Source organism: Camelus ferus, chromosome 25 (assembly GCF_009834535.1).
Source record: "Camelus ferus isolate YT-003-E chromosome 25, BCGSAC_Cfer_1.0, whole genome shotgun sequence".
NCBI lineage: Eukaryota > Metazoa > Chordata > Mammalia > Artiodactyla > Camelidae > Camelus > Camelus ferus.
The window spans coordinates 4,007,137-4,028,837 of NC_045720.1; the positions used below are offsets into that span (position 1 = coordinate 4,007,137).

Below are 21,701 nucleotides of genomic sequence, written 5' to 3' on the forward strand. Positions count from 1 at the left end.
GCCCCGCCATCCAGGCGGTGACCCCTCCTCCCTTGTCCTCCTCGCAGCCTGAGCCCTCACGTGCTCTGTCCACTGATCCTTACTTGAGCCTTATTCACTTGGCTGCCCCGCTGTTAAAGGCCCAAGCCCCCTTCTGTACCCCCGAGTAGTAATCTGTGCCTCCGGTCAGCAGGTGCCCACTCTTCTGCACTCACTTACCCCTTAGTCACGATGGTGGCAGATCATCTGTCTGCACCATACAGCTGCTAGTCCCATTTTAGAGATGAAGAAACTTCGGCACAGAAGGTTTAAAGAAGTTTGAAGGAGACTGTCCACAGATCCAGTAAGTGGAGGAGCCAAGATTTAACCCAGACAGGCCACTCTAGCGCCCAGTGTCTTACTGGTCGTGAGCCTGCTTCTCAGGGAGGCCTCCTGCACAACTAGATAATCTGTAAAACGGACATCCCGGAGGCCTCTTGGTGGCGTCACAGCCATCCCGTTGGCGAGGAGCCAAGACTGGTGATTCTGCTTCCTCCCCGGGACCGTTGTTTGCCTTCCTCTGCCCAGGCTGACCGAAGAGCCCCATCTGGGATACCACTGGTGGGCCGCTGGCGGTTGTCTTTGCCGGAGCAGGACTTGAGTGAAGCGTCTGTTTCACAGACGGTCATGGGCTTGCACTGTGCTGCCACAGCAGAGCTAACTGGGACCTTGTTCTGTTTCGCAGGGAGAGCCCGGGGAGAACGGAGTCCCGGGCAAGGAGGCAAGTACCGCACCCCTCCTCCTCCGGGGCCCCTTTCCTCGGGGAGACGTGGGGTCGCTGCACGGGCGGTGACACGTGCGGGCTCGCGGGCCTCTCAGGACTCCCGCACTTGCCCCTGTGTCCCGCCGTCGCTGTGCTGAAACCCCTAATGCTTTCTGAGGAAGGGTCCGCACTTTATTTTGCATGAGGCCCGCAGATCTTGTAGCCGGTCCCCAGGTACCATCTTGATATGTCTCTTTCACTTCTCTGTCTCTCTGCACCCGATCCATCAACAAGCACGTCGCAGCTCTGTCCAGCTCTCCCCTTCTCTACCGCTGGGCCCTAACCTGGACCGCCATCGTCTCTCACCCGGGCATTTGCAGCGACCTCCTATCTGGTGCTTTGGTCCAGCCTTGCCCCTCTGCAGTCTTGCTCCTGCCAGCACCCATGGTGACCTCTGGCGTAGAACACACGTGAGGCCATGTCAGTTGCCAGTTCAGACCGGAGCTGTCAGCAGAGTCCAGGGTGCTCCGAGACCTCTCGCTTTCTCCGCGCCAGTCGCTCTGGCCTTCTGGGTCCTGAAACATGCCATGTTCTTTCCCAAGTGCTTTCACACACATTGGGCCCTGTTTCCAAAAAGCCCTTCCCCGGCTTCCCCACCCTTCCCACACCCATTCCTGCTTATCCCAAAGTCTGTGCTGAAATGTTGCCTTTGCCCACTTTCCTTGACCGCCTCGAAACCAAGCAGATACCCCACTATCCTCTGTCCTCTCACCCTGCTCTGTTCTCCTGTGGCCCAGGTGCCTGGGACAGAGCAGATTCAAGACTCCGATAAATTATGAACACAAGAGTGAATGAATGCAGAGGAAATAACCCAGAGGCTGTGTCTGTGAGCTCTGTGCAAACTGGCTTGTCTCCTTCAAAGTCCGCACCCTCTCTCCTGAATGAGGAAGACCCGTTTTCACTCTGCACCATGGCTGGTGCCGGCGGTCCAGGGTGGGCCTTGGCCAGAGGAGAGGAGATGGGGGGAAGTGGGTCAGGCCTGCAGTTTCTGCACAACTGGAGAGGACTCCTGGAGGACCCACCTTCTCCAGGACCCCTTGTCCTTAGCACACAGCGGCCTGCAGAACCGGGAAGGGCAGAGGTGCCCAGGCAGGTGGGATGGCTGGTTGAGTGACCACCCTCCCTCGGTTTCATTGCAGGGGGCCCCTGGGAAGCCTGGAGAGCCAGGACCCAAAGGAGAAAGGGTAAGTGGGGTCGTGGTCACCTTCCACAGTGGCAAGGGGACTGTGTCCAAGGCTTTAGGAAGCAGCCCGGCGTGGAGAGCTGGCTGTGTGGTGGCTTCTGTGTTCAGCGTCCCCCGAAAATCATGAGCGAAGGGAGGTTTTCCCCCGATGTTGTTGCAGTCGGTGTTGTTGGTTTTTCCCTTTTTTTTTTTTTTTTTTGGTTGTTATTTTAAGGAGTAAAATCATCGCAATTACAAATTCAAAGGCGAGTGCTTCCAGACTTTGACAGATTCCTCTCCCCTTCCCTCCGTGTGTGAAAGCTTGTGCGCGGCGTGCTCAGAGCCCAAGGTGCCAATTTGCCAGGAGCCAGATTTGTCCCTGGAGGTGACAAGGCAACAGATTTTCCCATAATGAATCGCCCTGGCGCTGTGCTCTGAAGGCCTTTCTTTACACTGTATTCCTCCAAAAAACACTTTTTTTTTTTTTTCAGAAACGCCAGTGTGAGGAGGGGGCCTTCTCCCACTCCTGACACCTGCTGCTTCTTTCAGAGAAACTAAACATCTCGTTCACCCACAGCCCTCCATTTGGTCCGCGGTCACACTGTCCCACTTTGCATGACACGGACGGCGCCGTCTCCCCACACTTGCCCTCAGCTTGTTTTCTGTGGTCCTGCGAAGACTATCTCTGCTTTCCTTGCAAGCTGGTTGAGTGAGGAGCTGGTTTCCCCTACGAGCCAGGAATAGAAAAGTAGAAGCAGAGAGCGTCAGGGATTCTCACCCCCTCTTGACCTCTCTCCCTTCTTCCTTCCCGGTGACTTCGGGCCCCAGGGCTGCTGGTTCCTGAGGATGGAGCGGGAGTGGGTAGGGGGCTGCGCCTGAGAAGGCACTGAGGGTCCTGCCACCCAGGGGCTTGCGGCCACCCCTGGAGCCACTGCGTGCGGGGAGCGGCTTGAGTATTGATGGGGAGCCAGGGCATTGGGACCACAAATATGAATCTTCTCTAATACCTGATCAATGAATGGAGTCTTCTCTGATGCCGAGTTAGTAATGGAGAGCTGCCCTGCCCTGGATAAGCGGCATCGTGGAGCGCTGCCAGGCAGCGCTCCGGGGAACGTGTGAAGCAGGAGACAGGCCCTCTTGCTGCCACGGGAGGCCGAGGGCTTGGATGAGCAGGAAGTGCCACACCGCAGGCCTGGGTGCTGACGCGCACGAAGCGCCCGGACTCCCACGGACCCCAGCCTTGAGGTCACCTGTGAACGACAACAGCGTCCCCATGAGACGCATCACCTTGGGGAGACCCAGGTGCCCCCTCAGATCAGGCTAAATTCTCTTTGTAATTCACTGTTCTGTCGGTTGAACAAAAGCAGCGTGGAGACATAGTCACACAAGGCAAATCGCGGAGCAGAGTCTGCAGTGAGGAGGAGCTGCCCCTTCCACCGCGGCCCTGGCCCCGGCCCCTTGGGTCCAGGTCCGTCACCATGCTCGTGCTTGGCGTCCTCCCCGGGACTGTGCGCGGGCCTCCGCTCACCCCCAGGACGTAGCAGCCTCTGCCCGCTGTTTGGCTCTTCCCGTTTTTACGTGTGTCTGTCCCAGGTGGCTTCATAACTGCACCGGCCTCCTCCTCACATCCACCATCGTCGCGGCCCATGTCCCGTTGCCATCTGTTGCTCTTCTTTTTCTCCCGGTTCCTCCCTCTCTGCTGCCCCCTGCAGTGGAGCTTTTACACCCTGAGGCCGTTCATGTGGCCGCTGTCTTTTCAGACTCTCCGACAACTGAGGCTTGCTGGTCAGATACACAGTGGCACATGGGGCAGAGGACCGGATGTCCCGTGGTTGCCATGGTCCCCAGATCATTGATCCAGGGCTTCAGTGTCTGGGCCAGAGATGGAGGGAAAGAGGTCCAGGCAGTGTCCATCCTCCCCGGGTCCCCTAGAGCTGCGAGAGGTGGGGGGGCGATTACTGAAAGTGAGACACCTCGGTCTGACGAGCCACTGGCCCTCCAGCTGACAGGGGACAGAACCGGGCCAGAACCGGGCCAGAGGCTCCAGTGTTGGTCTCGGAGGCTGGCCTCTGTAGCCAGTGCAGGAGCTGCACTGCTGGGACAGAGCACAGGGTTGGGGCTTGGAAATCAGAGTTCCCGTCTTGTCCTCTGCAGACTACCTGCCAGGACTGAGGTTTCCTTTCCAGGCCTGCAGGAGGCCGAGGACCGGGGAGTCCCTCCTGCATCCGCAAGTCTTGTCTGGCCTGGGAGCACCTTCTAGTCCTTTGCTTACTGACACGTTGTTTTCCCCTCTAGGGAGATCCTGGCATCAAAGGTGACAAAGGACCTCCTGGTGGGAAGGGCCAGCCTGGGGACCCTGGAATCCCAGGCCACAAAGGTTATACAGGCCTAATGGGCCCCCCAGGACCACCTGGGGAGAACGGGCCAGTCGGGCCTCCGGGGCCTCCGGGCCAGCCAGGATTTCCTGGACTGAGGGTAAGGACGCTGGTGATGCCTCAAACATGGGGCTCCCCGTTTACTTCTCCTCCCTGAGCCTACCCTTCCATGTCTGCCCAGAGGGGTGAGGATAGCCTCTCTCCTGACAGGTGTGTTGAGGTGGTTAAAGTAAAAAACACGTGTGTGGCGTAAGAAGCTTCTCAAGAGTAGAGCCTGTCTCCTGCTCCGCCCTTGGCCATTGGGCTCTCCTGCCCAGGGGCCCCGTGCGACAGGCTCCCGAGGAGATGCAGGCGGTTCTCTGCGACCGACCCGCCTCCATCCGATGCCTGGCTCTGCCTCTCTCCTCTCTGCCTGTCCATGGCACATGTTCTTCCCTCTGGGTCTTGCTTTTCCCAAAAGTAAAAGGAAAGGTTTATTTAGAGCAGTTTTTTTTCTTCGAACATATTTTATTCTAGTGGCAGAACTCTTATTTTGCACAGACTGCTACCATCGGCACGCGTTAGGTGTAGAGAGAAAAAAGCAGAGCTCAGTGGAAGTGTCGGTGGGGGCTGGTTGCCAGGTCCGTGTGATCCCACCTCCCCTCTCCGTGACCCATGTGGTCTTCTGGGGACCCTCACATCCCTCAGAGCACAGGCTTAGTGACCTCCGGTGCCCCACTGGCTCTGTGGTCCTGTCACTTCCCAGGGACCATGGTCAGCTGGAGTTTCAGCTGCCCTGGAAGAGGCCGGGCAGCCAGATCCCGTCTCTCAGCCAGGTGTGGGGTGCCGGAGACGGGGGGCTCCCACAGCCCCATCCCCTCTGCACTGAGTCTTTGTCAAGTTCTCCTGTTCCTGCGGCTGCGGGTAACCATGGGCACTCCAGGACTAACATAAAACATTAGTAGCCAGAAAAGAATAAGGAAACGGAATCCATCTCATGTGGTGCCAGGTGCCAGGGCCACCCAGATGGGCACAGGAAGAGCTGCACCCTTGGGATGGACACTGTCAGGATGGAATCTGAGGATGAGGGAGGAGCCCGCTCTCTCATGCGGGCTGTTCTCAAGGGTCCTTCTAAGGAGCCCACGTGACCGTGGGAGCCCAGAGGCAGCACTCGGCTTCTGTGACCTGCAGCCTCCTCTGCTTCTGTGACCTGAGCCCCAGAAATGTGTCAGACACCTGCACAGAGCCGACGTGTACAGAGCAGGGAAAGCCAGACCCTGGGGTCCAGAGCAGCCAAGTGGCCAGAGGGAGGCAATCAAACACGGTTCAGTGCAGGAGGCCACCTGGGAGCTGGTCCTGCAGGTCCCCAGGACTTTGGTGGGGAGAGCGTCAGAGCGGACCTCCGGTCCAGTGTTGGGGAAGAGCTTTGTGGGGAAGGAGACCCAGCTGAGAAGTGGGAGGGGTCTAGGGGAGGGAGACGCGGCAGGGGCCTCAGGAGCCCGGAGTCCAGGGTATCATCCAAGACTGGAGATGCTGCCTGTGCGAGGGGGAGAGAGGCGGCGACTCCGGGTGTCACAGGGACTGCACGAGGGAGATGTGACCCCCCTTGTTTCCTGAGCCATCAGGGGTCTCAGGGTACAGGAGCTCCTGGAAAGATAAATGAACTCCGCCTTCCTCCCTCCTAGGGGGAGTCTCCATCCATGGACATCCTGCGGCGGCTCATCCAAGAAGAACTTGAGAAACAGCTGGAAAGTGAGTAGATTGGGTCCTGGGTGCGCCCAGCCCCAGGAAGCAGTCCTTTCACTGGTCCTTCAGCACTTCTGCAGCCTCAGAGCGGCTCGTGCAGAAACCAGGATTGCAGGGCAGCGGGCAGGCTCTGGTCAGCTCCACGCTTGTCTTTGGGGAAGCTGGAATTGCCTCTAGGAAGGGGAGCTCACCACCTACAGAACCAGCTTTGAGCGTTCATTTTTTTTTCTGGGCATTCGGTTGTTTATCTAATCAGCGAGTCACTTTGGCAGCCTGGGATGAGCCTCACAGAGCTCACAGCCCCGGGGAGGAGACGGAAACGCAAACAGACAAGATGACTTCAGTACAATGGGAACATGTCTGTGATTTAATTTGGCGCAGAGGGTGTTGAAAGAGGACAGATGAAAGTACCTAAGATAGCTTAGATGGTGGGGAGCAGGTGAAGGAAGGCTTCCTGGAGGAGGGGCCGTGTGGGCTGAAAGCAGGGATGAGACCCCAGTCCTTTGGAACAGCACGTGCAAAGACCCTGAGGGGAGCCAGAACATGCAGAGCTTTCGAGGAACTAGAATCCTTTTAATTCTTCTAGGCTGGATTTGCTGCTGAACCCCAGTCTTGCACGAGCCCGGTTCATGGCAGGTGCTCAAGAAGAGAGCAGTGGGAAGGCAGTAGTAGTAATGCCAGCGTGCAGGGCTTGCCGTACGTCAGGTGGGGCTGTCGGCGCTCACACGGCTCGCAGAAGCCTCCGTGAGCCTGTGAGGTGTGTACGACGGTCAGGCGCAGAGATGCTAAGTAACTTACCCCAGGACGAGGAGGTGGTGAGTGACCAGGGTTTGCATGCAGGCAGCCTCACTATAGAATCCAGGCTCTTAACCACCCCGTTCTCTTAACTAGTATCCACTCCCACTCCCCTCTGTGGTGGAAACTGTTAGGAGAAGAAAGTCGCAGACAGCCCTGTGGGAGGGAGGCTGTGAAACCCACAGCCACCCCCAGCACAGATGGACAAGAGGGAAGGACCCATTAATCACGGGGTCGTGTTCAGACCGTTACTTGGCACCCGCCATGTGCCCGACTCTAAGTTGGGCATGTGGACGCAGTGCTGAGCACGATGACCCTCGTCCCTGCTGTTTTGGGGTGTCCAGGCAAGCGTGGTCTGTCTCCACACACGGGAGAACCGAAGACCATTCCTCGGAGCAGAGGGCACAGAGCCGGGCTCGGCGGGGAGGGAGGGGACGAAAGGAAGGAAACCAAAGGCTGAGGTGGCAGCCCCCACTGTGCGGGGCGTGTCCCGGGGTCTCCTGCGTGGGAATCTCCACCTTCTGCTTTTGGGGGTTTGACTTACTGGGGACAAAATGGGTCTCCGCCCTGAGGCGTGTCCACCGTTGGGCACAGACGAGCCCTGTTTTGAGCCAGTTTGGACGAAGCGCCTGCTGGACCAAGTCCTTTCTTCCAAATGGCCTTTTGAGGAGGAAGCATTGGCTCCACTTTAAAGATGGGGACATCAAGACTCAGAGGAGTTAAGCAGTTTTCCCAGGTCTCAGAGCCGGACCGGCGCCCTCGGGCTTCCTGGTGTGGCGGCACAGGGTGGGGGGCTGCCTTGGGGAGCCCATCGGCAGGGCAGTCAGAAGACTGCCGCTCTGCCCTGGTTTTACCAAGACCCCGGGGGTGTCGCCCTGCCTCTCCGGCTGGGTCAGACCACCTGCAAGATGAAGGGCTTGGCCTGCTTGTCTGGACTGTATGCAAACAGAGAAAAGCTCTTGGTGGCCGTCGGGTGGGCACTGCGTCCCCAGTGCAGTAGACATGCGGCCGGCAATTGGACCTCTGGGTTTTTGAGCCAGTTCTGTGATTGTAGCATGTTAGACACCAAAGGATCGTTAATGACATCATCCCCAGCCTTTCCTCTGTGGGTGAGGAATTCAGCACTTCCAAAGGGAAAGTCGCTAAATAGCTTTGGGTAAGCCACTTAAATCCCACCCCCAGCGACCTCAGCTTCCTCAGATTGACAGTGACAGCCACTCCTGCTGCTGGTGCCCCTGTCAGAGCTGCTGTCCTGCCTGGATGGTCACAGCGATGTCCCCGGGCACTCACCTTGTGCCGGGCACAGTTTTAGCGCCTTGTCTCGTCTGGTCTGTCCTCCCCCCCACCCAGCGGGGTAGGTGCTCCCTCCCTGCCTCCGTCTTGCAGAAGAGGCAGCGGAGGCTACGAGGTCGAGGAGCGGTGGCTGCACTGGGACCCAGTGCAGGCAGCCCGGCTCGGGAAGCAGTGCCCGTGAGCAGCGCCCGAGTCCGCCCCGGGCCAGAGGGCGCGGGCCGCGCAGCGTGCTGTCTGCGGGGTCTTTGTTGCTGTTGTCTCGCGGCCGTTACTGTCTCCTCGGTCTGAGCTCTGCAGTGAGTCGCCGTCCTGCCTTTGGCCCTTTATCCCTCCTTGGTGAAATGCCTCTGTTTTTCCTGCTCCACAGCCAAACTCACCTACCTCCTGGCCCAGATGCCCTCCGCGCACATGAAGGCCACCCAAGGCCGACCCGGGCCCCCAGGGCCACCTGGAAAAGATGGGCTTCCAGGTCGGGCAGGCCCCATGGGGGAGCCAGGACGGCCTGGGCAAGGGGGTCTGGAAGGACCCTCTGGACCCATGGGTCCCAAAGGTGAGTGAAGACCCGGAAGATGTGCCTGGTAGACGACTCGGGGGCAGAGGAGGAGCCACGGTGCGTGGCGCTCGCTCCAGCTGAACATGCGTAATTCATGCCCTTCTCATCCCCTGCAGCTTGGTAACACCCTGAGTTTTGGCATCATGTAACTTTTTCATATGCATAGAGGTTTTCATACTTGACATTTTTGTAAAATTATGCTTCTGCCAGGAGGATTGAATCGGTTCACTCCTACTGTCTTGTTCTCCATCTCCGCTGTTAAGTTTCAGAGGGTAACGCAAAATGCCCTCTTCTCTTGAGTTTGGAAGTAACCGATGAATAAGACAATCTCCAGGCAAATGGGCATTAAAAGCCAGCTTTACATTTGAATAAAGTGGTTTGAGCTAAAGCTGGAAATGGTCACTAGCTGTCCAGCTCTCAGGTAGGGCCCTTAGCTGGGCATGGCTGCTCTGGACAACAGAGGGTCCCCCCTGCGAGGGCCAGCGCCTGCCCCGCATAACGTAGCCCACAGGTGCAAGCAGGCCAGAAGGCAGTCTCTTTGCAGGCTGACACTTGTGAAAGGGCGGGAAAGGACCTGACCCCAAACTCATCCACCTGGTAATTCACTCCTTCTCTCTGTCGAGAGAAAAGCATGGGGCAGAGAAGGAAGCAGTGGTCTAATTTAGCTGCCACTTGGTGACTGGCGTTTGGGGAAATGCATGCCCATAACATCTTCCTCTTTCAGTCTTCCATTCTTAATTCTTCATTCATTGACTTACTCCTTGTTATGTTTCTTCTACTGAGTGTTTAAGTTTGTGTCCAAGTCCTAATTCTGTTGGTTAGTAAAGCAAAATACATGAACTAAACGTCAACAAGAAAGCATAATGCACAGAAAACATCAGGCTATGACTGACCAATTGTAGTCATTACAACGAGAAATAAGAATGGCCTAAAATCTCCATAAACTAGCAACATTTCAATTTGGATTCTAAAAGAAAACGCAATATGTTGCATACAGGAGGTATCCTGGAAACAACATGGCAAAAAAAAAAAAAAAAAAGAATGGTGAAAAAAATAGTTGAGAGGGACACTTCAATCAAATCTGTATAGTGTTAACCAAAATACAATCTCAGATACCCTCCCAGAAGGAATGGGCCCTCTCTCTTCTGCATCTCTGTTGTGGCGTTAAATTCCTGTGATTATCAGTACTTACCTGAGTCTGCTTCCCGTCATAGTGTTCTCTGTGCCCCACTGCATCCACCTTACTAGAATTCAAGCTTCTTGAGAGCAGAGTCTTATGCAAATGCAAAATTGTGTATCACCCAGCTCCTTCCTGAGAAAGGCTCAGGTGAAATGCTCTGAGGACACGGTCCTGTAGGCGTGTGAGTGGATGTGTGTGGCCATGGGTGTGTGTGTAGGAGAGAGTGTGGGCGTGTTTGGTGTGTTTATGAGGGTGTGCATGTACGTGTGAATGTACGTATGTGCGTGTGCAGTCGGGTCGTTGTACCCGGGAGCACGTGTTTACACGTCCACACATGTAATTGAACATGTTTTGGAGGGAGTGTCCATTCATCTTGGTGTCCCGTGGGTATGCTTCTGAACGCAAGTGTGTGCTCGAGTGCGGGTGACGTGAACGAGTGTGTGAACAGGACCAGGCTGCGAGTGTGAGTGTGTGTGAGCAGGGGAAAGCCGCACCAGCAGTGCTGGCCCTGCACACCCCCACCCCCGGCGTGGGGAGACCCCTCTCTCCCTCGTCACGGGCCTCTGCCGTCAGAGATGCGTGTTTTCTCACCAGGTGAGCGAGGAGCCAAAGGTGACCCAGGTGCCCCTGGAGTCGGCCTCCGGGGCGAGACCGGCCCCCCCGGAATCCCAGGTAGGAACAGCGCTGGGGTCTGGGGCTGTGGGGGGCCGTCCGCCAGGGGGGAGAAGCGCACCCCCCAACACACACACATGACAGCTCCCCGGCCTGCACGGCCACGGGCCCCAGGAGAGGCTGGGAGGCGGGTGGGAGACAGGAGCACAGGTTGTTTTGTTAAATCATCTAAAGTGCCAGCCCCCTGGCTTGCTGTGAAAACTGCTGTGCCCCACGAGCCCTTGAGGTGTAGCCCGTGAACTAACGTCCTGAGAGCCCCTGATTTGGGGTTAGAGAAGTCTGGACGGTGCTGGGAACTGGGCTTCCCTGAGACACCCCAGTTCCAGTTGCCTTCTCTTACGCGCTGTTAAGGAACCTGGCGTAAAAAAGTAACACTCATTTCAGTTAAACCGACATTTTCCACACTCGCTTGACTGCAGGGTGCCTTTTTCTTTCATGACGCGCTGACTGTTCTCAGAACACCCTGGGGGGATGCTGGCCAAAGGGCAGGGTGTCCAGCCGCCCGGCCGTCCTGGGGCTGCGGGGTCCTGGGCCGTGGCGCCTTCAGGCTTACCACCCGGACAGGCTGGCCTCCTGCCTGGCGGCTGACGGGGAGGCCTGCGGAACACAGCAGCCCCGCGTTCCGAGACGAGCTGTGGAAGAAATCAGGATGAACGGCTGCCAAACTCCACCTCACTGAGGCGTCTGCTTTTGTCTAGATTTAGCTTCTGTGACTCCCTGAGCCCGTTCCTGAGTACCTGGCCTGTAGGGGCTCTGACTTCAGCATTTCTGTCTTCTTGATTTTCCAGATTTCCTGCGGTGCGCATGTATTATTATTGTCACTAGTGAAGATAACCGGAAATACATTATAAAGTGTTTGACAGCTTGCCTACTTCTCAATAGCTTACAATATTAAGAATATTTTAAAACAAGGCAATTCCAAATGGAGATTAACAGGCAGAACAGAAACCATTTAGATGGGGAAATAATTGTACTAATATGAGGTTGAGATAATGTCTGTACTTTAGTGTATGAATAACCCTGCTTGTCTCAAAACTTGATAGAGGCAGGAATACAGAATAAATGACCGCTACCAAAGCACGGACAGAATTCATGCAGTGTCGAAAGATCTTTTAAAGGAAAGAGTTTATTATTTTTTTCTTTTATAGAGGGACTTGGATTTTCTAACAGGGCGATTACTAAGACTTAAGAAAGAATATCACTGTCAAGGCTAACTACAACACTTAGCATTGAGCTTCCCAGTTGCCAAAGCAAAAAGGGAGATAGATTGATTATATATATTATGATGCATAAGAAATGGAGACATAGAAGTGTGTCTTAAGTAATATTTTCTAGGTCTAAATTTTGACTGCTGTCAGTTACTTACTTCTTACCTACATTGTCTTTGACTATGATTTGCAGAATAGTTTAACACAGTCCCAATATGTGGTTCAAATTTAACACATAGATAAAGCATAGAAACTACAGAATAAATGGGACAATTTGGATATTGGATAATGAGGTGTCACCAGGCATCTCTAAGGATGCATGGATTGGAGCTGATGGGTAATTATGAGGACTTGGTGTCCCACTCCCAGTTCAGATGCATCTCCCAGAACCATGTGAGAACATAGAAGGCCTGGTTTTTCATAACAGAGAGCGTGTTCCCTACCTGGCCTCGTTCCCCCTTGTTCATTCCTCCCCAGTGGCACCCTGATTATTGCCCCAGGCCAAGCAGTCAAGGCAGCCCCTTCTGCATAGCAGGGTACCCTGCTGCCTGGTGTCCACACGGACCATTCTAATCCCTCCGGGCAGAGCACCCAGACCGTGGGGTGTTCTTCTGAGGATGTCTGAGTCCTTACTTTATGTGGGATGGAAGATGGGAGAACAGTGCTCATTTGCTCCAGAAGGAACCTGAACCGCCTTCTGTCTCTTTTACTCCTCGGGCAGGTCAACCCGGGGAGCCTGGCTATGCTAAAGATGGGCTCCCCGGCAGTCCCGGCCCTCAAGGGGAGACAGGACCAGCTGGACACCCTGGCCCCCCAGGCCTTCCCGGCCCCCCTGGCCATTGTGACCCCTCCCAGTGTGCCTACTTCGCCAGCCTCGCCGCTGCCCAACCTGGGAATGTGAAGGGTCCCTAGAAGATTCTGGAATGCCAGGAGACAGCAGTGGATTTGTGAAACTTGAACTCAGAGCCCAATGGGAAGCCAGAGGTCTTGAAGCATTTCAGCCATGTGTTTTTTCTTTCTTTCTTTCCTTTATCATTTGTTTTTGTTTTATTTCCTTAAGAGACCTCAAGATTATTAAAACCAACAGATGCTGCCGGTCGGTCAGATTAAGATTAATATTATTATTATTGTTTATTATTATTATTGTTATAATTATTATTATTATTATTTCATATGATAATGCTTTTCAAGTTTTCCCCTCTCCTCTAAAGTTGGGAAAACTTGATTCATGGGGACTGGATTGTCACTTGTTCTCCTGACAGCCCCCATCGGAAGTGTAGCTGCCAATTTTAAGGAAACTCTTGGTGCTATGAAACCCTGCCAGTCACTTGCCAAATGTACCTCTTTCCTCAAAAGGAAACTTTAAGAAAATGAGACAATAGCCTTCTATTCTTCGTTGTGCCCAGAGGTCGCCCAGGGAGAAATTATCCACAAGTCGTCACTTCCCAGGAGAGAGAAGTGAAGCAGAAAGAAGGAAAAATTTGCAGCCACGAGGAATGTTCTCTCCTCCTGATGGAAAGCGCACAGAGAAGAGCTCAGAATCGGTCCTTGGGGAGCAGACTTGGCCACCTCAGGGTTTCAGACCTGCAGAAGCGAAATTATGTCACATGGCTGGCAACAGCTTCGCGGAACGCCATGTCTGGGCCCAAAATGGGGCGTCTGGTGTGGAAAGCAGCTCCTGGGCGCTCATCTGGCTTCGAAGCCATGGAAAGGACCCCTCCCAGCTCCTCGCGGTTGGTGTCACTCATTTTAATTTTAAAACGAGGAGGTCCAGAGACCCATGTGCTCGCCTGACAGTGGGCAGTTGGCCGGGGTGCTGGCCAGAGCTGGGAAGTCTGGGCCTCCAGCTTCCATCTCTGAGACAAACCGCATCGAGCCTGTGTGTAAGCTCCGCCCGGCGCAGACAGGTGCTCAATAAATCCGAGTTTCCTGCTCCTCGGTTCCACGTGGCAGTTCCTTTCTCATCTCCCGCGTCCCCCTGCGAGTGGCCCCTCGGGCCAGGGTGTGTCCTCCTCCCCCGGGGGGTGCATGTGCGCGGCTGGGCTGGCTCCTGGGCGATGGATGCCTCTCCTCTGTGCTGGGTGCTTTAATCCACAGAGGGACCAGGAGTGCAAGCAGCCAAAGATGTTGGAAGGTTCCATGTGTGGAGAAGCATTGTTGCAATGATTTCATCATTATTTTGTTTTTGTTTTTGCTTTTTTTTTAATTGAAGTATAGTTGGTTTAGAACATTATATTAATTTCTGGTACAGCATAGTGATTCAGTTGTACACACACACACATTCCGTTTCATATTCTTTTTCATTATAAACTATTACAAAGTGATTTTAAAATAGGATCCAAGACCTGCGTCTCTCATTTAGTCAGTCAGTGCTGCATCTGGAGGTCGATGAGTGTCAGGGTTCAGGGGAGCAGTGCCTGTCGGTGCAGAATGAGACGACCCGCCTCCTGGCCCTCTGCTCGCCTGCCACCTCAGTCCGCGCACACAACCATGTAAGACATGAGGGTGTGATCATTGCCTTTTCTATTTGAAGAAAGTCTCAGACACCTTAGAAAACCTCTAATCCAGTGACTTTAAAAATGTTGACCATAATCCACTGCAAGAACCAAACTTCTTTGTGACTCAGTATACACACCCCTAAGTACATCTTAGTGATATGGTGCTTACCATGGCCACACACAATGCCCTCAACTTTTGCTGTTTTATTTCCTTTTTATAAAAATGCTCATCACAACCCACTAAAAAGATGTCACTACCCACCAGTGCGCCACAACCTGCAGCTTAAAAAGTCACACTCTAGTTGAGAGGGAAACTGAGGCACAGGGGAGCCTGTCTCGGGCACAGAGCTTGGTGTAGAATCCATTTCTCTGATGCCCTGAACGTCTTTTTCCTCGTCATGTTCCACTTTGCTTCTGTATGTTAAGCCGTCCCTCACAGGGACCAAGAAGAAGGGTTTTTATATAACAGGAAGAATGAGTTGGCCGAGTCCAAAGATGGTTTTGATGGTCGGGGTTCTCCGACACTCGGGGTGGGTGTAGGGAGAGGCATCCCGGTTTTGTTTTCGGCCTGCTTTTCCTAACTTGTTTCCTAAATTGAGTGCCTGTAAAAACCTTGGTATGTGCAACAGCATGCACTCTGCTGTGGATACGGCTTTCTCAAAGTAGGGATGTATCTTAGTGTTGATGGAAAGACTTATGTGTGTTTACGGTGAAAAAAAAAGAGACACCTCTGTCTGTCTCCCCCTGTCTCTCTTCCATATGTCTCCCTGCCCACCCCCACCTCTGACAGACCCCTCCTCCCTCCCCTGACTGCAGTGCGTCTCTCCCTCGCACCTCACGCGGTGTCCCCCTGCCCTCGTCGGTCTCGCTCCCTCAGCGTCTCCAGCCGTGCCTCTTCCCCAGGTGTGGCGCCTGCCCCTCCGCGCTGCCCTTCCCGCTGAGGGCTTCCTCTCTCTGTAAGAACCGCCACACACCCACACCGCTGATCCGGGCGCCGTGGCAGAATGAAGGAGGGGTGAGTGGACGGAGCACAGAGTTCAGGTCTCTTGTGAGGCGAGGCGGCCCGGGGCCCCTCACAGGTACATGGAAGCTAATCACAGAGCGTCTGGAGCAAGGCTGGTACGAGGTTTTCATTCTGTGGGTAATATGAAGCGAGTAAAATTTTCTCCTGTGAGCCAGTGATGCGATTTGGCCCGTGTTTCAGAAAATCAGTGATTTCCTGCACATTAGGTTCATGAACCGCTGAGTCAATGAGAGGGAGTAATTAAGAGAGTTTTTTTTTTTTAACATTTTTTATTGATTTATAATCATTTTACAATGTTGTGTCAAATTCCAGTGTTCAGCACAATTTTTCAGTTATTCATGGACATATACACACTCATTGTCACATTTTTTTCTCTGTGAGTTAGCATAACATTTTGTGTATATTTCCCTGTGCTATACAGTGTAGTCTATTCTACAATTTTGAAAAAGAGAGGTTTTTTTTTTTAAGTAAGGAAATGATTGAGAGAGATGGAAAAGGGGAATGCAGGCAGGGTGAGCAGGTCATTCTGACAGCAGCCTAGAGGCGGGAATGGAGGAGAGAGGACCGAAGACCACTGGGAGGCTCCTGTGAGTGGGAAGAGGAGCCTGTGATGGACAGATTCCGTACCCCAGATGGCGGGAGGAGCAGAGGGCTGCAGAGGCGGGGCGGGGAGCGCGCTGGGGGACCCCAGGGAAAGAGGTCGCCTGTCCCACGGGAAGGGCATCTTGCAGGCTTCCCACCAGCCCTGTTCACCAGCGACTTCTTGCTGTCCCTTTCACTGGAGTGACTTTTGTCTCCAGCCTTCTCAAGCGCCACATTATCACAGGTCCCCAGTTGAGAGAGTTTTGTAAGAAGATAAATAGCATGATCACCTCTGTGTCCATCCACATGACGTTATTGCACTGAGCAAACATTAACTGGAGCTGCTGCTGCTAAAACAAGATTAAAATCTAATCAGTATGTTCAAGAACTGCTTGTCCTACCTTCCATGTGAGGCATGAATCTCGGTTCATATTTCTTTGTCTCCTCCACCAAGTTTTCATTATAACCTATGCCATCCCCTTCAGAGATGCAGTCATCTGTTCCACTAGCCCCACTTGCAAAGACCAAGTGATATTTCACATCTGTGTGAGTGGAGCGGTTGTGTGTCTTTTTATGGTCCCTGTTGAGAAACTGGACCTAGAGCTGTCCTTGGTCCAGCCCAGGGCAAGCTCTCTAGTGTAGGCTGAACAAGGAGAGACAGCCAAGGGACGTTCCTGAGCCTCCTATCCATCCAGAGCATTCGGTTCAGAAACAATAAAAGGACAAAAGGACATCTGCCCCAGGGCCAGGGTGGAGGAAGGGCATTAAAACCGAAGACAGATGGAATGCCAGGTCCCCGCAGAGCAGCCTGTCGGAGAAGCCCCACCTTAGAGACAAGAGCCGTGGATCAGTCCAGAGGTGAGAGCCTTACTGTCTAGAATCAGAAAACAAAACAAAACAAGACTGAGAGATCCTTTAAATGTCAGCTGCTGCAGTAACTCCATACCAGGCACACCACTGGCTTCCCTTCTCATTCAAAAAAAGCCTGATCCCTTACAGTGAGTTGGAGAACCCTACATTATCTGTACTCGCCCCTACTCCATCCTCCCTGCTCCTACACACCTCCTTGACTTACTCTGCTACTTCCTCTAACCCCAGCCCCCTCTGTTTCCACACTAGTTCCTTAATGGGCCTCAGCTATATAAGGTGGATTGCTGCCTCAGGGCCTTTGCACATGCAGTCTCCTTTGTGAACCTCTTTTCATGGATAGCCAAATGACCATATGTCACTTTCTCTGGTCTCTACACAAATGTCAACTTGTAACTTGCAGTAAGAATCTTATACTAACTACCCTGTTTCCTAATTTCAGATTCCTATTTACCTTGATTGTTCTTTGTCTCCACACCAGTTATCAGCATCTAACACAAGTGTTTATTGTCCATCTCCCTGCTCTAGAACGTGGACACCACGAGGGCGGAACTTTGTCATTTACATCACTGTTCAATATTCAGGACCTATCACATTTTCTGGAGCGTATATGGGCTCAACAAATACTTATAGAATGAACGTATAACTTACTGATTCTCTATATGTGGATTAACAATTCTCAGTGAGTCAGGAAACACTGCAACAGAGTCAGGAATTCCTCATTATGTATCACGAGTAATGAGTAATGAGAACAGGTGCTGGTCCAAACATCTGGAACTTGACACGCTTTCCCTAACTTAATCCTCATGAAGAACCTCTAGTTAGGTTTACTAGTAATGTGTCTTTTTTTTCCTTTTTCACTACTGAATTAAAAGAATAAGCACAAGGACAGAAAAATTAAGCAACTTGTCTTAAATTCCACCACAAGTGAAAGGAAGAGTCTGATTTCAGAGTCTGTGTCCTGAGCCACGGTGGGGATCATAAGCGCTGTCACTGAAGAGTTCCAATTTCGCTTCTTTTTGAACACAGGGTGTGATGTTTTCTACATTCCTTGAAGTTAGTTGGATTCTCTATGGCCAAAGAAAAATACACCAGAATACCTTGTGTTACTCCTGGGGTGATGGGGGCAATGTCTTCAGTGTTTTCATGGCCTCCTATTCACCCCACTGGTGGCAAGGGATCCCCACCCTGGGGTTACAGGGACGGCCATTCAGATGGCCTGCACCACTGGACAGATGAGGCCAGCGGCAGTTTATCAGTGACCCCACAGCCCGGGGGTGAGGACGCTGCACGCCACGCAGGGACATGTGGGGCTGCACCTGGGAACACAGTGAACAAGGAGAGACTCTAGGAGGCAAACTTCGTAGCATCAAGAGGGAGGGGTGTCCCCTTGGTTCCGGTGGGCCTATGTGCTTGTCTTGTTTGACTACCTCTGTGGACTGGCAGGGCACCAGGGATTCTCAGGGGTGAGCAGGAACTGCATTGGTCCCCGTGATGAGGGGGCTACTTCACTGGGAGCCTTTTCCACAGGAGCAGAGTGGTGGGGGCCTCGGGGTGAGGCCTCTCAAGGCCCTCCCACTTTGACCAGATGTTGAGGCAATATGCAATATCTAGCCTTGATTTTAGTCCTGATGCCACACAAAGAGGGTGTGGGGTGAGCCTTGTGTCCCTCCTACTTTTGGGGTGATCCTAGAGGGACATATGGAAACAAAGCATCTGTAGGCTGGGCCCCTGACTGACTAGGGTGTGCAGGGAAGCCTTGTGGACCCACACTGAACCCGACTTGTAAAGAGAGAAACAAACTCACGATGACGTGGCAAGCTGACTTCTAACACGGCCCCCAGGGTCCTGCTCCCTGGTGTGCACACCTTCTCCCACTTATTCAGGCCAACAGTGATGTAAGGGCTGCTGTGAAGGGATTTTTGCAGATGTGATTAAGGTCCTGGGTCAGTTTAATAAAAAGGGAGAGTGTCCTTGATGGGCCTGACCTAATCAGGTGAGCCCTTGAAAGAGACTGGACCCCCCCAAAGGGAGAGACTTGAAGCACGGAAGGGCGTCTGGAGAGGGCCATGCACAAGGACCTGAGAGTGGTCTCTAGGACCTAAGAGTGGGCTTGGCTGACAGCCAGCAAGAAAATGGGGGCTTTAGTCCTACAACTGCAGGAAATCGATTCTGCCAACCACCTGATGAAGCTTCCCCAGGTCGCGCCTCCCGATGAGGACACAGCCCCGGTTGACATGTCAATTTCAGCCCGTAAGACCCTGAGCGGAGGAGTCAGCTAGAACGTGCTGACTCCGACCCACAGACTCAGTGGGGTGATACATCCCTGTTGCTTTAAGCTGCTAGTTTGTGGCATATGACTACACAAAAATGCACAACTGATACAGGTGTGCTAGTCGTGTTAAGTGGATGTATGGTTACTATTATTGGTGCCGTTACTACAGTGTCATCCACCCATGTTGACTGGTAAAACCTTTCTGGACAACTGCCTCCTTTGTGTCTCATTCGTCATTATCCAATGACCCAGTTATTCATCTCCTCAACCAGAATATGTGCTCGAGGGAGATCATGTCCACTGTGCTCACTTTGGTGCCCTTGGCATTGAGCTGTGACTGCCACACAGTGGACAGCCAATGAATGCTTATGAAATGAACATGCAAAAGGAGAGGGGAAAATCGTGTCCGCTGGTGGCACCAAGGAGAGAGAAATCAACCGGGTGTGGGGGAAGGAATCCTTCAGGGGGAAACACTCAGGAAGGGTGACGGGGTACGAGAAGGCAGACAAGGTGGGGAGGGACCCCGGGCACAGGTGACGACACTTAAAGAGGAGGCTGGTGACAGCGCGGCCCACGTGAGCCTCTGCCAGGAGTTGGGAGGGGCTACCGGACACGGAAGGGGTGAGATGGGAAATTAAAGCACGAGGCTGTGCAAATCTATCTGAGCACACCAGCGTCTTTAAAATGTCTCACTTCGTTTCTCCACGATGAACTACAGATTCCGATCCAAGTGGTGAAAGCTGTCAGAAGGTAGCGAACAGTCACCAGTAAGTGTGAATGTACAGGGTTTTTTCCCCTCAATAAAAATATAAAACTAGAGCTTGACAGATCACTGGGGTCCAACATTTTTAAAAAACCATACTTTAAAGCTGAAATCCTCATAAAGGTGATTTTGGTCTGACAATTATCTATGATGGGAAGCTCAAACCATTCAGCTGCCAGTGCACACATATATATTCTTTTGCAGCTTCTCTTTATCTGTTTAAGATGCCAGACTGAAAAACTGAACCCATTCGTGTGTTTCAGGATGCACCCGAGACTTGAGGCTTAAAGAAAACAGTAGCTTCTAACTCTCTAGCTCCTACCATGTGCTGAGGGCTCTGTGTGCCCTCCCTCAGGACTGCTGTCCAGATTCTGGTTTTCCGTGGAAGAAATGAAGCTGTGGGAAGCTGTCTGGTTTTCCTGGGGTCACAGAAGTGCCTGTTGTACTGTTGGTTTTGCCCCAGGGCTGAGCGATCTCAAGGTCCATGTCCTTTCCACGATGGCAAACTCTTCCCGAATTGCTTCTATTTAAATAGCAATTTGGCATGTTGAAACGTGCCTGTTATCTCATGTATTTCCTCTAAATATTTTGAGATAGCTGGAACATTTTAAAGATGGAGCAATGAATAATTACACACACTAAACTCTGGTCTCTGTTTTCTTCTCCCTCCTCCCTCCCTCGCCTCCTTCCTTCCTTCCTCCCTCCCTTCTTTTCTTCTCATACTTTGCTGATCAAACGGATTAATCAGATTGCTAGACCACAATGAAACAAATGAAGAAGGCACTCTGCACTCAAGGAGCTCAGAACCAGTGGTAAAGTCTGATTCAGAAATTCAGACAGTGACAAATGCTGTGATAAAAGAATGTGACATATTAATGAGACCACAAAAGCGGGAATTAATAACCAAGTCCTGATATGGTAAAGCTTTGATAGGCTGCTGGGTGAGTGATGACGGATGCTTGGCTGGGACACACAGGGGCTTGTTCCGAGGAGAGAGAAAACTGTGCTCAAGGGCAGAGACACTTCATTCACTCAGTGGTGGTTTGCTGGCAACTTAGTGTGTGTCAGATGCCACGTGAGGTCTTGGGACAGTGTTCTTGAGGGATGTTAGCTCTCTACCATCATGAAGTTTAACAGTCAGGAAAACAGACTGTATCAGCCCCAGCCCTCTGAGCCGCGGACATCAGCGTTAGATGGAGTGTGTAAGGTAGTTAGAGTTTGCCTGTGTGAGTAGAAGCAAGGCAGGGAGCCAAGAAGAGGCTGGAGAGCAGTCGGACTGCGATGCTGGTCTGACCTTGAGTGAAGGGGAAGAGGAGAGACCGTGGGAGAAGCTGCCCAGGCGGCTGCTGGAAATCCCAGAGCAGAGCCGGCTGTCAAGGAGCCCCCGTCTCCAGGAAACAGTCTGCTTTAGTGTCCCTGCTGTGTGCGGCCACCGGCTGGGAGTGGCCTGTGACCTTGTTACAAACACAAGGATGGACATAGAAGCACAGGCCTGGGACCCTTGGCCAGTTCTGTTCCTTGTGGTTAGAGGAGGCTGAGGTGCGCGTTCACGGCCACCACAGGGGCATTAACCAAGGAACCACACAGAAACGTGCGTCGGGTGCTAAGGAGACACAGGCTCCCACGGGACGGTGAGAGCTGAACAAGCCAGAAGGACAGGAAAGGCTCTCTGGGACGGGACGCGTCGGCTTAGGTGCGAAGCACTGGGCAAAGGGGCAGGTGGCAAAGAAAAGGAGAAGAACTACAGTCAGAGAGAAGAGATGCACGTGGACTGCAGAGGATGGAGCCCATCGGAGGCTCGTAACCTACCCCTGAGGAGGGCAGAGAAGGTGGGTGCGGGATGTGTTTTGAGGTCTGCAAGATAAGCAGAGGCCCCGCTTAGATTTTTTGTTTTGGTTCTAAAACAGGGAGAAACCACTAGAAGCTTTTACAAGGGAGGAGATTTGCA

General features: G+C 53.0%; 1 protein-coding gene across 4 annotated transcripts in view; it reads left to right on the forward strand.

Moving 5' to 3' along the window:
- The window catches only part of COL22A1 (collagen type XXII alpha 1 chain), a 214,286-nt gene extending 200,601 nt beyond the window's left edge, over window positions 1-13,685 (forward strand). For 3 of the 4 annotated variants that reach the window (XM_032467724.1, XM_032467723.1, XM_032467725.1), the window contains 7 exons: window positions 704-739; window positions 1,921-1,965; window positions 4,239-4,418; window positions 5,983-6,049; window positions 8,499-8,681; window positions 10,459-10,536; window positions 12,466-13,685. In XM_032467724.1, the coding sequence (XP_032323615.1) occupies window positions 704-739; window positions 1,921-1,965; window positions 4,239-4,418; window positions 5,983-6,049; window positions 8,499-8,681; window positions 10,459-10,536; window positions 12,466-12,656 (780 nt within the window). In that variant the 3' untranslated portion in view covers window positions 12,657-13,685. The remainder of the gene's footprint in view (window positions 1-703; window positions 740-1,920; window positions 1,966-4,238; window positions 4,419-5,982; window positions 6,050-8,498; window positions 8,682-10,458; window positions 10,537-12,465) is intronic. The other variant, XR_004315107.1, reaches the window with a different exon arrangement.
- The last annotated feature ends 8,016 nt before the right edge of the window (window positions 13,686-21,701 follow it).